This window comes from Chaetodon trifascialis, chromosome 17 (assembly GCF_039877785.1).
Source record: "Chaetodon trifascialis isolate fChaTrf1 chromosome 17, fChaTrf1.hap1, whole genome shotgun sequence".
In the NCBI taxonomy this organism is placed as follows: domain Eukaryota; kingdom Metazoa; phylum Chordata; class Actinopteri; order Chaetodontiformes; family Chaetodontidae; genus Chaetodon; species Chaetodon trifascialis.
Genome location: NC_092072.1, coordinates 3,072,364 through 3,087,935, shown reverse-complemented (window position 1 = coordinate 3,087,935; position 15,572 = coordinate 3,072,364). Strand labels below are relative to the sequence as shown.

Below are 15,572 nucleotides of genomic sequence, written 5' to 3'. Positions count from 1 at the left end.
GCACGGGGACAGTCGTCAGTTCTCTCAATGCCGATGTTCTCACTGACAGGTTTGGTATGAACTTTCCAATAAAGTTTATCATCCCCATCACTCTCAGCACACCTTGCTTGTCAGTTGGGCGTGGCATACCTAGGATAGCTTTTATCTTTCTTTCATCAGGCTCAATACCTCGAGCAGATATTTTGTCACCCAAAAATGTTATTTCCTGCACATCAAATTGGCACTTGGCACGGTTTAGTTTCAACCCATTTTCCGTACCCTTTGGAGCACATTTGTCAGTCTTTCATTATGTTCTTGAAGGGTGCAGCCCCAGACGACCACGTCACCCACATAACAACGGACTCTTTCTAGTCCCTCTAACATGTTGTCCATGGCACGATGAAAAATCTCAGAGGTGAGATTATGCCAAATGGCATTCTGAGAAACCTGTACTTCCCATAAGGTGTATTGAAAGTGTAGTACTTTGAACTTGTCTCATCCAATTTGATTTGTCGGAATCTGCTTCCAGCTTTGAGAAATATTTGGCTCTGTTGGATTCATAATCTGACGCAGTGATAGTAATCAGTGTTGAAGCAGCAGTCATTGTTTTGTTCATCTTTGAAAATGATGAGATTTAGTCTGGTGTTCATGAGCGAACCGCTCGTATTCTTTTCTTTTAATTTACGTCTTGTACACCTTTTTTATAACCCCCACAGGACTGCATCCAAGACCTATATCAACCACCAGCCCCCTCCCCCATCAACACACAGGGCGTTACAGTAATCTAAATGACAGGAAATAAAAGCATGCATCAGCACCTCTGTGCTGGCCTGAGACGGACTCTGGCTATATTCTTCAGATGGTAAAAGCCAATTTTTGTTATATTTTTGATATGTGGGATAAAAGTCAGCTCAGAGTCAGAAATGACACCCCGTTTGTTTGTTTGTTTGTTTGTTTTTTTTTACAGATTGTGTTGCTTTAAAATCTTGTAATTTTTGGTAAAAGTCTGACAGTCAGTCTGACCTCCAGGACCTATTACTGAAACCTCTGTTTTGTGCTGGTTGAGCTGTAGGAAATTTCCTGCCGTCCATGACTTGATATCTAAAATGCAGTTAAAAAGGGGTATCTATTGGCCCTGTGCTATCAGGAGAATGATGACGATGATGTCAGAGGAGAGCTGCTTATGAAAACAATGCTGGGTGGATAAACTGGGAAACTGTTCAAGAACGCACACAGAAGGAGGAGGAGGAGGAGGAGGAGGAGGGGGAGGGGGAGGAGGAGGAGGAGGAGGAGGAGGAGGAGGAGGGGGAGGGGGAGGAGGAGGAGGAGGAGGTTTCATGCGCGCAGTCTTTAGTGTCGAGTTGAGTTTCCTGTTGGATTAAAGGTGTGAGGAGACAGTGTGTGCAATAAAATCGTTTCTACATATTCCAGCCCGAATAAAACCTTTATTTCTGAGTAGTTTGTGAAAGACCACAGGTCCAGGACGTCAGAAACGGGAGCGGAGAACGTGAGCGCACATTGCTGGTTTTCAGTGCTGTGCGGGCGCGCGAGGGAAAAACCCCAAACGGTCCCTCAGAGAGCGAAGTCTAATGGAAAGAACAGCTGACGCTTGTCGATCATGCGCGCTCTCGTCTTTGTGAAAACAAGATGAAAGTGTTATTTTTGTTGCTTCTCTTTTGTCACGTATCATCATCAGGTAAGATCACAGTTTAAATCTTGACTTGAACCTCTGTGCGTTTTGTTCCTGCGTTGATCACATTCAGGGGCAGACTGGGACAAAAAATCGGCCCTGGCATTTTGGACCAGACCGGCCCACCACACTGAATGTCTATACCAACTGTGCAGCTCTTCAAAACCACGCACCTTAAGCCACGCAATGAGTTAACGGGAATCAGTGAGAGTGGACACTAAATACTTCCAAAAAGTGTCATTTATTAACAAAAAGTCTTTAAGCAGAAATCACCCTGCTGGGTGTACCTATGTGTTTCAGGGAGGAAGAAAAGAGAAAGAGAAAGACTAGAGATGAGAAATGATGGATCAGACGCTAACTCTTCCAAGAGTGGTACTCTTGTACTGGGTCAATTGTGAAGTGGCCCAGTCCAAAAGGATGAATGTAACTGAGCTCCTGAATGAACTTTGAACTCTGTGCATGTATGAGAGAGAGAGAGAGAGAGAGAGAGAGAGAGAGAGAGAGAGAGAGAGAGAGAGAGAGAGAGAGAGAGAGAGAGAGATTTAATTATTGGTGAGTCTTAAAAATAAAAATAACAGTGTAGAAACTGAAACCTTAAGAGGGATGATGACACATGAATGAGGCAGAGAGAAAGAGAAATAATAGACATGGTTGATTGATCTGATTATCACTGTTTTCCAGACAAAGCAGTGCTGAATGAAGAAGGCCTGTGAACTTGGACAAATCCTTAAAAAAGAAGAGATCATCCTGTATGTGTGTGACAGATAGAAAGAGAGAGAGAGAGGATCGTCTGTGTCTTTTGCATTACATCAGCTGTGAACTTACCAAGGAAAAAGGAAGCAAGTGAAGTCATCCCCTAAAGGACTCCTCCTATAACAGACAAGTGAAGGCATCCTGGGTGTGTGTGTGTGTGTGTGTGTGTGTGTGAGAGAGAGAGAGAGAGAGAGAGAGCGGCTACGGGAGCTGATGAAGGCTCTGACGTGGCAAACATATCAGAAATTTTGCGCATTTGGCAGCGCTGGCTTGAAGAGCCAGCTTTTTCTTGTCAAAGCGAAAGGGGTTGGTGTTTAACGATGTGATTGGGCCAGCCCAATGTCAGTCGGGCTGCTGATCAACTGTCTGATATTATGGGCTGGTCAGAAAAGATTTAAAATTAAAAAAAGTGGCCGACTATCGGCCCAAATAGCACATCGGCCCACCGGGAAAATGCCACATGGTCAGTCCGTCCCTGATCACACTCCTAGTGTAGTTTCACCTTTGTATGAACCTGATAAGCCTGGTGTGTTTGAACTGAATCAAACTGAATGCATCACATTTATGAGTGTGATGTGTGGACTGTATTTCTACTGAATCTGTAAACCTTGTTTGTCTGCAGTGAAACACTCCCTGAAGGTTTTCTTAACTGCATCTTATGGAATCCCAAACTTCCCAGAGTTTGTGGCAGCTTCAGTGGTTGATGGACATCTGGCAGGTTACTGCGACATCAACAAAAAGACAGTAGAACCAAAACAGGAGTGGGTGAAAAGATTATTTGAAAACGATCCTCAGGAGTTGGAGTGGTACAGAGAGCACTGCCTTCACATTCAGCCAATGGTCTTCAAAATGACGCTGTACAGTTTGAAGCAGCGCTTCAACCAAAGTGAAGGTAAAGTATGGAAAATAATTTCCTTTTCCTGCTGTTCTGCATCTTAGTTGTACAGTGAGCCTCTACAGAGCCTGAAGATAATACTCAGATGTAGTTTTACTCTGAAATGTAAGTAGAAGTTGATGTAAATCATGCCATCCTGATGGTTTACAGACAGCAGCCGACCACAAGCCGTCAGTCAGCATGCAAACAGAAATCAGCTGCTGCTTTGACTTGTTGCTGCATGTTGCTGCAATACTCAAAATAAAAGAATAACAATGATTGTAAGTTTCAAACTGTGAAAGAGAAATTGTGTTTCATCTCTCATGTAAAGAGAAAGTGCACTGATTATGTGCTTTTGAATGATGAACACAGCTCAAGACTTGGAGAACAGCAGCTCATCACACAATGCAACAATATCTTTAAGATCATCTTTCACTGGAGATTTCATCTGTGCATCATTATTAATCACAGTCTCTGTTTGTGTCTGTCAGATGTTCTTATTTTCCAGAGGATGAGTGGCTGTGAGTGGGATGATGAGACTGGAGAGGTCAATGTTTTTATTCAGTATAGTTATGATGGAGAAGACTTTCTATCATTGGACCTGAAGACGCTGACATGGATCGCTCCAAAACCACAAGCTGTGACCACCAAACTGAGCTGGGATGCTGATGAATCTAGAATAAAGTACATTGTGAACTACCTCACTGAGATTTGTCCTGAGAGACTGAGGATGTATTTGGTCCTTGGCAAGAGCTCTCTGCAGAGAACAGGTAGAATCACATGACCTGATGGCGTGTCAAGAACACAACAATGCTCTGATTCACCAATTAGTCATGTCTTTCCATCAAAGCTGAGACTGTGCTAGCAGTTAGCATGAGTTCAGAAAGTTCACACACTTTCAGTGATTGATCACTTTGCTGTGAGGGTCACTTGAACATGCAAATGTAGAGAGCACAGCGCCTCCAGCAGGTCAAATATTTCACTTACACAATAAAATCTTTTTTTCCTTGAGCACCACCAACTATGTGATAGATTACCATGAGCTTTGTTCCACACATCCATGGTCTCCAGAGGATGAATTAGTAAAAACTTTCATGCAGCTATTTTAAAAACTGAAATTATTGTTTTTACCTGCTGAACTCACGACATTCACATCAGCCTCAGCTCTACTTCATGTTCAGTGCTAATTTGCAGATTTTCGCATGCTTAACATGCAGAACTGAGATGGTGTTTTATCTGCCAAACACCAACATGCTGTTATTATCACTGTCTGCATGCTAACATTAGCATTTAGCTCAAAGCACCACTGTGCCTGAGACCAGCAACAGAGCTGCTAGCATGACTGTCAACTCTTAATCTTGTTGTCATGGGAACTTATTTATGTTGCTTGGATTTTCACACCTTCTGTTGTTGATTGAGCTCCCTTTATGATCGATAGACCACAATTATTTACCAATACTGCTGATCTGAACCAGCACTCTGCAGAAAATTCTGACATTTTCAATTAACTCACATTTGTCTTTGTCTCTCTCTGCAGAGCGTCCCTCAGTGTCTCTCCTCCAGAAGACTCCCTCCTCTCCAGTCAGCTGCCACGCTTCAGGTTTCTACCCTGACAGAGCCACACTCATCTGGAGGAAAGATGGAGAGGAGCTTCATGAGGACGTGGAGCTCGGAGAGATCCTCCCCAACCACGACGGAACCTTCCAGACGAGCGCTGACCTGAACGTTTCATCAGTCCCACCTGAAGACTGGAGGAGGTACGACTGTGTGTTTCATCTCTCTGGTGTGGAGGACGACATCGTCACCAAACTGGACAAAGCAGCCATCAGGACCAACTGGGGTGAGACTGAGATGAGAAGGTGCTGAATGTGACTGCAGGTCTGTTGGTTGTTGTGGATTTTAGCTTCTTTCTTCCAATTGAGCTGGAAATTGATCTTTAAACAACCAATAATATCCATCCTGGTTGAATAAAGGTTAAAATAAAAACAGATCTATGTGTCAGTCTTCTTTTTTAATTCTTTTTTCTTGAACAGAGAAGCCCAGTGACGAGACCGTCCTCATCTCTGCTGCAGTGGTTGTTCTTCTTCTCCTCTTCATCACTGCTGCTGCTGCTGGATTCATCGTCTACAAAAAGAAGAAAGGTGAGAGAGACAAATGGAGCGATTTTCTGCTTCTTTGACCTTTTCAGTCCTTTGGTTTCGTCTGTGAGTTGATGCTTTTATCCAGGTTGAAAAGCTGAAACAAGCATCAGTTCTCTGCACTGAACAGTTTGAAGCGAGCAACACTTTAAGCTGTGTGAGGCTCAGAGAGTCGTGATAATATGACTGTACCATGATGATGTGGAGAGAAGTGAGAGAACAGAGATGAAGCCAGGACTAAACAGAAGGAGAGAATGGATTTATTTTTCACTTTGACTGAGTAGAAGAGGGGATGAGCTGATGGAAGATATTCTGTCATTTCCAGCTGGAAGTGAAATGATTTGTCTTTTGTCTTGATTTCAGTCCAACGGCCTCCATCTCGTAAGTAACCTTTGATTGTGTTTCCTCTGATCTGACACACACTGCCTGCTGCAGATGAAAAGGCTTTCACATTATTGTGCAGATGAACTTTTTCAGGACTGTTTCCTGTATTTAGTGTTTGTGAAAGCTCAGTGCAGGATGAGTGGACTTGACACAGTTTGTTTGTGACCTTACAGCTCCTGACAGCAGCTCTGAGCTCTCTGAGAAACTGAATCCAGAGACCTGAACCACAAACACACTGGATGAGGGAAAAGAAACTGGAAGGTGCGTTCAGTCGGGGTAGAAAATGATGTTGCACGCTCAGCCAACGTTTTGCTGTGAACTGATGAACGTACATGAAAATCAAAGTCAAATGTTGTGTTCTTTCTTTTTCCACGTGTCATCATGATCTATGGGTCAGTCTGAAACCTTCCCTTCAATATACTGGACGAAGGTTTAATGAACAGCTGGATAATTAACTTTTCATCCACATCGTGAACATAAAACATGATCTGCTTCAGTCCAGTTTCAGATGGAACTGGAACAGCCTTCATCAGAGCCTTTTTATCGCTTAAACAAACAAGACTTCCTCTACAGTCCAGTCTGTAGTTTCTCACAGGAAGAGGATTTGGTCGGACCGATCTGCAGGTCTCAGTGGGTTTCAGGTTCAGTCTGGGACCAGGTTTAATGTCCGTCCACTCGTCAGGACTCCAGCTCAGTGTGTGTGTCCCTGCGGCTCACATGAAGCCACACCACCTTCAACAGTGGAGATCAGCTGTTGGTCTCAGTGGACTCAGTGTGTCTCTGTGGTCCAGATGTAATAACAGATGTGGTTCACTGCAGTCTCTGTCTGTCTTTCAGGTGTCCACATTTTACAGAGACTGGAGACATCAGTGGGTTTCACCAATAAGGCTTTAATGGAGACGACTTCCTGGAGTTTCACCTGGAGACACAAACATGGATCGTCCCAAAAGCTCAGTCTGCCATCATCAAACACATGTGGGACAGAGACACAGCTAGAAAAGACTTTTCTCAGAACTTCCTGCATGTGGGAAATGCACATTTAGTTTATTTCGCCCGATGAGCTGCACATGCAGTTTGACATTTGTCACTAACGTTGACTTTTTAATTCCCATGGAGTTCAGCGCCTCTGCTGTCACTGTGGTAAAGCGGCACAAACACTGCAGCAGTGTGTGTTCAGAAGAAAGAAAAATAATGGTGAGGAACAAAACCTTTTTACATTTAATAATGAAAGCTTCAGGCTTTCAGGACATGACTGTGATAGACATAAATACATTTTCCTACTTACAGCGATTGATTTCTTGTATTTTTAATTTTCAATCTTGATAATTTATCATTTATTTGAAGGTTTGAAACAGCTAACACACAGCTTCTTTCTTGTACAGTACTATAATACTACAAAGCAACCGAGAAACATCATTTGAACAATGATGAGGTCAATAATTCATCCATCCATCCATTTTCTATACCGCTTATCCCTTTCGGGGTTGCGGGGGGTGCTGGAGCATATCCCAGCTGGCAAAGGGCGAGAGGCGGGGTACACCCTGGACCGGTCGCCAGTCGATCGCAGGGCACAAACACACAACCATTCATGCTCACACTCACACCTAGGGGCAATTTTCAGAGTCACCAATTAACTTAATGAGCATGTTTGTGGTCTGTGGGAGGAAGCCGGAGTACCCGGAGAGAACCCACGCATGCACGGGAAGAACATGCAAACTTCACACTTCATGTTTATTAGATTCACCAACAAGAAGGTGACGTCACACAAAGTAGACTTCAGGGTGTGTTTCAGTCACTTTCCACTAGAGGGCACAACAACAACAACTGCAGACTGATGGTGTGATGAGCTGTGATGATGACGACGATGATGATGATGATGATGATGTCAGAGGCGAGCTGCTTATGAAAACAGTGTTATTTGGATAAACTGGGAAACAGTTCAAGAACACAGCCAAGAGGAGGAGGAGGAGGAGGAGGAGGAGGAGGAGGAGGAGGTTTCATCCGCGCAGTCTTTTAGTGTCGAGTTGAGTTTCCTGTTGGATTAAAGGTGTGAGGACACAGTGTGAGCAATAAAATCATTTCTACATATTCCAACCTGAGTGAAACCTTTATTTCTGAGTAGTTTGTGAAAGACCACAGGTCCAGGACGTCAGAAACGGGAACGGAGAACGTGAGCGCGCATTGCTGGTTTTCTACGGCGTGCGGGCGCGCTCACGATCACTAACAGAAATCTAAAAGGCAAAGAACAGCTGACGCTTGTCGATCAAGCGCGCTCTCATCTTTATCAAAACAAGATGAAAGTGTTGTTTTTGTTGCTTCTCTTCTGTCACGTTTCATCATCAGGTAAGATCACAGTTTAAATCTTGACTCTGTGCGTTTTGTTCCTGCGTAGATCACACTGCTAGTTTACTTTCACTTTGTATTAAGCCTCCCGTTACGAAGAAGTATACTTCAAGTTCATTTTATTAAGTAAGTAAAGCTTAAGTATATTTTTACAAGTATACTTTATGCAGCAAGTATACTAAAATCATTGTACGAGTAGTATACTTCTAAGTGTACTTTTTCAATACTTCTTGGGACTAAATTTGAACAATTTTTCTTTGTGTGGAGTTAACATCATACTTAAAGTTTACTATTTCTATATTATTTTCACACTTTAAAATATACTACTTAATTACTATTTAGGCATACTTGATATACAATGGCTCATAAGAGCAGCCAGTATGTATCAAGTCTGTCACGATACTGAGACCTTGGAAGAAACGTCAATGTTTTCTCAAATAAAATCAGACAAATGTTTCTGTGTTTCTGTGTGTGTTAATAACACTACATAAAAGATGAAGTTCAGTTCCACCCATGTACTATTTACTCTAAGCTATTCCACCCCGAAGCTGACTTGTTACTGCAAATGTACTTGTGGAATATGTAAGTTCATGAGATAGTATGTAAAACATACTGCAGTGTACTTCAAAGAGGCCAGTATGTATGGGAAAATATTTTAATAGGCTACTATCAAAAGAATAAGCACGACTGCAATCCAAATATACTTGAACATTATTATACTTTTACTAAGTATATCTCCACCAAAAGTTCAAGTACAAATATACTTTGTATAAATATACTGACCCCAAACCTCCCACCCCCCCAAATATACACAGAGATACACAATTACATACAGTCACGCACATACATGGACAGACATACATACCCACACACACAAACTTACACACACCCACATACATACACTAACTGTCGCTGAGGAGACATGGCTGGGCACCGAGAACCGAGGTGAGGAAGAAGCTACCTTTGGGGGCCATGCACACCGAGAGGAATCATGGTCCATGACTGCGGGGGCGCTGACACAGGGACCACCCCAGCCCAGGCAGGCAGGAGGCTCCACACCAAGGTGTAAAGCTCTCTAGCTACCTGGGCCAGGGCCATCCACGGAACAGCACCCCCATCGGTGAACCAGAATCAAATCCCGGTGTGGTAGACCCCCAGGAGGAAACACTGGAAAATGAGGGGCTAGAAAAGTAAAATAAGATAAAGGGTATAGAAGCTAAAACTGAGAATAAAACAATAGAATGTATAAAATAGACAATAAGTAATGACTAAAACAATTGAAATAAAACATTGAGGTAACACAATAAAAAAAATAAAAATATATATAATATTAGAAAATGTAAGAATAAAGGTCAGCTTAAGAAATTATAAATAGCTAAATGAGTCAGTTAAAAGCCTGATTAAAAAGATGGGTCTTGAGCCTCTTTTTAAAAACATCAACATTCTCTGCGGCCCTGAGGCTCTCCGGCAGGCTGTTCCACAATCGGGGGCCATAATAACTGAAAGCCGCCTCCCCGTGTGTTCTAGTTCTAATTTGTGGTATCGTTAAAAGGCCTGCACCGGAGGACCTCAGGGTCCGCGAGGGTTGATACGGTAAAAGTAATGCAGATAAATAAGAAGGCCCAAGATCGTTAAGACACTTAAAAACTAGTAAAAGAACCTTAAAATCGATCCTGAAGTGCACGGGGAGCCAATGCAGTGATTTTAAAACAGGTGTTATATGCTCCCGCCCTCTGGTCCTCGTCAGCACTCGTGCGGCTGAGTTTTGTAATAATTGTAAGTTATACATGCTCTTTTTGGGAAGACCAGAGAGCAGGGCATTACAGTAATCTAAACGACAAGAGATAAAAGCATGCATCAGCACCTCCGTACTGGCCTGAGAGAGGAACGGGCGGACTCTGGCTATATTCTTAAGATGGTAAAAACCTATCTTTGTTATGTTTTTGATGTGTGGAATAAAAGTGAGCTCAGAGTCAAAAATCACGCCCAGATTTTTTACTGATTTTGAGGGTTTAAAATCCTGTAACTTTGGTAAAAGTTTCTCTCTAGCCTTCAGGACCAATGACTAAAACCTCAGTTTTGTCCTGGTTGAGCTGTAGGAAGTTTGCTGCCATCCATGACTTGATGTCTAAAATACAGTTAAAAAGGGCATCAATTGGCCCTGGGTCATCAGGAGACACGGTGATGTACAGTTGCGTATCATCAGCATAACTATGGAAGTTGATGCCATGCCTCCTGATGACATCCCCAAGGGGCAGCATGTAAAGATTAAAAAGAGTTGGACCTAAAATTGAACCTTGGGGAACCCCACACTTTATCTTATGGGTTCCTGAGGAACATGTATCCATACTTACAAAGAAACTTCGATCAGTGAAGTAGGATGTGAACCAGTTAAAAACAGTACCAGAGAGGCCGACCAGGTTCCTCAGTCTATTTAATAGAATTTGATGGTCTACTGTATCGAAGGCGGCGGTTAGATCCAGTAGAACCAAGACTGTGAGTTTATGATTATCTAAATTACACCTGATGTCGTTTAAAATCTTTAAAAGTGCTGTCTCTGTACTGTGGTTCATCCTAAAACCAGACTGATGAGTCTCTAAAATATGTTTCGAGAGTAAAAATTCATTTACTTGATGAAAAACAAGTTTTTCTAAAATTTTACTTAAAAATGGCAGGTTGGATACAGGCCGGTAGTTATTTAAAACATTGGGGTCTAAATCACTCTTCTTCAGAAGGGGCCTGACCACCGCCGTTTTAAAGGAGGTGGGGAAGACACCCGTCTGGAGAGAGCAATTGACCAAATACAGCAGCTGTTCCTCAAAGAATCCATAGAGTGTTTTAAAAAACGGTGTGGGAATTGGGTCTAAAAGGCAGGTTGTGGGCTTTACCTGGGAGAAAACTCGACTCAGTGTCCTTGCATCAACCAGGGCAAAACTCTCCAGTGTCTCCACAGGTCCAAGCAATGATCCAGGTGTTAAAAGCTGTTGAGATAAAAGACTGGATCTTATGTCATTGATTTTTCTTCTGAAATGGTCTCGAAATGGTCTCGCTCTCAGGTAACCGGGCAACGTAGGGAGTAATCACTGATCAGTGAGAGAGACACACTAACACGCCAATCATGTAACAGTATCAGTTCGGTTGATACGTTGTCACGTGTTTGTTGCTCTGCGAGGATGAGATGAGAAATAGAAAGTGAACGCTGCAGCGAGCGAAGAAATTGGCGATAAAACAGGGTCAGCTCGCCAATATGGAGTTTTTTGGATTTTATAAGTCGGACCGTAGTCAGACCAATGTGATCTGTAACTTTGCAAGACCGTCGTCCCCACCAAGACCGATAACACCACAAACTTATTTAACCACCTTAGCCGCGCTCACTCTTTGGAGCGCAGCCGTATTCGCCAACGTCCGCCAACCGCAGCACCACCGCACAAGCAGCAGGCCGCCATGCAGAGGTATCTGCTTCAGTGCCTGATGACAAATCATCTAAAAGGCACGAAGACGTAACGGAGGCAGCGGCATATCATATAGCTAAAGACATGCTTTTTTTTTTTTTAAACACACTTGCAATAAAAATATAATTGAATAGTTCATGTATGTTTAAAGTAAGAAGAGTGACTCAATTTAAATATGTCTAGGCTGGTTTTATAGTTAGGTCATAGGTCATAAAAAATACCAATAATTATCGCTATCGACCGATATAAAACATATCGTGATACAGTTTTCAGCCATATCGCCCAGCCCTAAAAAGAAGTATACTCTTAGTATATTTAAATAAACTTATTTTTTGTAAGGGAAGCCTGGTGTGTTTTAACTGAATCAAACTGAATGGATCACATTTATGAGTGTGATGTGTGGACTGTATTTCTACTAAATCTGTAAACCTTGTTTGTCTGCAGTGAAACACTCCCTGAAGTATTTCGTGACTGCATCTTATGGAGTCCCAAACTTTCCAGAGTTTGTGGGAGCTGCAGTGGTTGATGAACATCTATCAGGTTACTGCGACATCAACAGAAAGACAGTAGAACCAAAACAGGAGTGGATGAAAAGGTTATTAGACAGCGACCCTCAGGAGTTGGAGTTTTACAGAGGACAGTGTTTTCACATTCAGCCAAACTCATTCAAAATCATGTACAGTTTGAAGCAGCGCTTCAACCAAAGTGAAGGTAAAGTATGGAAAATATTCTTTTTGACTTTTTCCTGCTGTTCTGCATCTTAGTTGTACAGTGAGCCTCTACAGAGCCTGAAGATAATACTCAGATGTAGTTTTACTCTGAAATGTAAGTAGAAGTTGATGTAAATCGTGCCATCCTGATGGTTTACAGACAGCAGCCGACCACAAGCCGTCAGTCAGCATGCAAACAGAAATCAGCTGCTGCTTTGACTTGTTGCTGCATGTTGCTGCAATACTCAAAATAAAAGAATAACAATGATTGTAAGTTTCAAACTGTGAAAGAGAAATTGTGTTTCATCTCTCATGTAAAGAGAAAGTGCACTGATTATGTGCTTTTGAATGATGAACACAGCTCAAGACTTGGAGAACAGCAGCTCATCACACAATGCAACAATATCTTTAAGATCATCTTTCATTGGAGATTTCATCTGTGCATCATTATTAATCACAGTCTCTGTTTGTGTCTGTCAGATGTTCTTATTTTCCAGAGGATAGATGGCTGTGAGTGGGATGATGAGACTGGAGAGGTTGATGGTTTTAGTCAGTATGGTTATGATGGAGAAGACTTTATGTCTTTGGACCTGAAGACGCTGACATGGATCGCTCCAAAACCACAAGCTGTGACCATCAAACTGAGCTGGAATGCTGATGAATCTAGTTTGAAATATAGTGAGATTTTTCTCACTCATGTTTGTCCTGAGAGGCTGAAGAAGTATTTGGACCTCAGCAAGAGCTCTCTGCTGAGAACAGGTAGAATCACATGACCTGATGTGCTTCCTGTCATTAATACATTACATGTAGTCTGGCATCACCTTCGTTTCGATCGTTTTCTGTGGCAGTAAGATTTGATTTAGTCCTAACCAATCAGACATGACTTTCCATCAGAGCTGAGGCTGATAGTCAGAGCACAGTCAGCATGAGTTCTCTCTCTCTGCAGAGCGTCCCTCAGTGTCTCTCCTCCAGAAGACTCCGTCCTCTCCAGTCAGCTGCCACGCTTCAGGTTTCTACCCTGACAGAGCCACACTCATCTGGAGGAAAGATGGAGAGGAGCTTCATGAGGACGTGGAGCTCGGAGAGATCCTCCCCAACCACGACGGAACCTTCCAGACGAGCGCTGACCTGAACGTTTCATCAGTCCCACCTGAAGACTGGAGGAGGTACGACTGTGTGTTTCATCTCTCTGGTGTGGAGGACGACATCGTCACCAAACTGGACAAAGCAGCCATCAGGAGCAACTGGGGTGAGACTGGGATGAGAAGGTGCTGAATGTGACTGCAGGTCTGTTGGTTGTTGTGGATTTTAGCCTTTGTCCTCCAATTGAGCTGATCATAATAATGAACTAATTGGATACAGACGCATTGTTTTAGCTCACAGTGACAGCTTTCAGTGCTGAAACCTGCAAAACATGATTTCACTCCATCGTCTCTACTTTGCTGAACTGAAGAGAACTTTAATGTTGATCATGCAAGTTTGAGTGTTTCAGTTCTATTTTCATTTATTTATGATGCATTTATTTATTTACTGTGTCAGTGAGATCATAACCAAAATCACTGATGATACTTTATTCACTCAGCTCCAAGTCAGTCTTAGTTCACAGCAGCAGACCAACATGTATGTTTGAATGAAGCGTTGGGTGGATGAATTTCTGCTCTGACCTGCTTTATATGGACTGGAATGTGTTGCAGGCTGTCTTAAAAATCCATGATTTGGTTTCTTTTTGGTTTCTTTGAATGCTTTTTTTGACAGATCTGGAGACCGAATCGTTCGGGTGTTGGTGCTTAAACTGAGGTTTTTGGATGCGTGGCCTGTGCTGCTTTGTCCTTTGGGATGTTAGATATTGTTTGTGTTTTGTGTCAGTTTACAGTCACTTGTTTCACTTTGTGCTGTCTGTCTTGGCCTCCATCCTAGTTAAATATATTTTTTTATTATTTTTTCTTGAACAGAGAAGCCCAGTGACGTGACCGCCCTCATCTCTGCTGTAGTGGTTGTTCTTCTCCTCTTCATCACTGCTGCTGCTGCTGGATTCATCGTCTACAAAAAGAAGAAAGGTGAGAGAGACAAATGGAGCGATTTTCTGCTTCTTTGACCTTTTCAGTCCTTTGGTTTCGTCTGTGAGTTGATGCTTTTATCCAGGTTGAAAAGCTGAAACAAGCATCAGTTCTCTGCACTGAACAGTTTGAAGCGAGCAACACTTTAAGCTGTGTGAGGCTCAGAGAGTCGTGATAATATGACTGTACCATGATGATGTGGAGAGAAGTGAGAGAACAGAGATGAAGCCAGGACTAAACAGAAGGAGAGAATGGATTTATTTTTCACTTTGACTGAGTAGAAGAGGGGATGAGCTGATGGAAGATATTCTGTCATTTCCAGCTGGAAGTGAAATGATTTGTCTTTTGTCTTGATTTCAGTCCAACGGCCTCCATCTCGTAAGTAACCTTTGATTGTGTTTCCTCTGATCTGACACACACTGTCTGCTGCAGATGAAAAGGCTTTCACATTATTGTGCAGATGAACTTTTTCAGGACTGTTTCCTGTATTTAGTGTTTGTGAAAGCTCAGTGCAGGATGAGTGGACTTGACACAGTTTGTTTGTGACCTTACAGCTCCTGACAGCAACTCTGAGCTCTCTGAGAAACTGAATCCAGAGACCTGAACCACAAACACACTGGATGAGTTTCCTCATGTGACCTGAGACTCCTTACACACCTTTACAGAACAAAAACAGACTGAAGGAGAGTAATAGTTATAATTTATTTGATTTATGTTAAATGTAATTGTTGTAGTTCAAATTACAAATTTAAACTTGGCGTTTTAAATGTGTTTTTAATGTTTATTTTTTCTGGAGGAACGCTCAGCCAACGTTTGGTGCATTTTACTGTCAACTGATGAACAGAAATGAATGTCAAAATCAAATGTTTTGTTCTTTCTGTTTCATTTTTCAATAAAATGTCCAACTTTGAATCTTTTGTCTCTTTCTGTGAGTCCACACACTCATCTGTGACTGTAGCTGCAGTCATATGAACATCAGCAGTGTTGTAACATCGTGTCGTGTTGCTGTTATTTCACTGTCACAGTCATCATGACCTCGATCCATGTGTCATTATTAACTAATAGCCAATATCAAACCTTCCCTTCAATATACTGGACGAAGGTTTAATGAACAGCTGGATAATTAACTTTTCATCCACATCGTGAACATAAAACATGATCTGCTTCAGTCCAGTTTCAGATGGAACTGGAA

The 15,572-nt window shown here is 42.4% G+C and overlaps 2 protein-coding genes across 2 annotated transcripts; both read left to right on the top strand.

Annotated features, from left to right (window-relative positions):
- The first annotated feature begins 1,611 nt into the window (after positions 1-1,611).
- LOC139345480 (major histocompatibility complex class I-related gene protein-like) lies at positions 1,612-7,898 on the top strand. The gene is made up of 8 exons (XM_070984089.1): positions 1,612-1,675; positions 3,045-3,314; positions 3,788-4,066; positions 4,834-5,136; positions 5,330-5,437; positions 5,798-5,815; positions 5,992-6,079; positions 6,656-7,898. The coding sequence occupies exons 1-7, from the start codon at positions 1,627-1,629 to the stop codon at positions 6,039-6,041; spliced, it is 1,077 nt and encodes a 358-aa protein (XP_070840190.1). The 5' UTR covers positions 1,612-1,626; the 3' UTR covers positions 6,042-6,079; positions 6,656-7,898.
- On the top strand, positions 7,766-15,290 carry LOC139345467 (major histocompatibility complex class I-related gene protein-like). The gene is made up of 7 exons (XM_070984072.1): positions 7,766-8,161; positions 12,058-12,324; positions 12,804-13,082; positions 13,270-13,572; positions 14,276-14,380; positions 14,741-14,758; positions 14,935-15,290. Exons 1-7 carry the CDS (start codon positions 8,113-8,115, stop codon positions 14,982-14,984), a joined length of 1,071 nt encoding a protein of 356 aa, XP_070840173.1. The 5' UTR covers positions 7,766-8,112; the 3' UTR covers positions 14,985-15,290.
- The last annotated feature ends 282 nt before the right edge of the window (positions 15,291-15,572 follow it).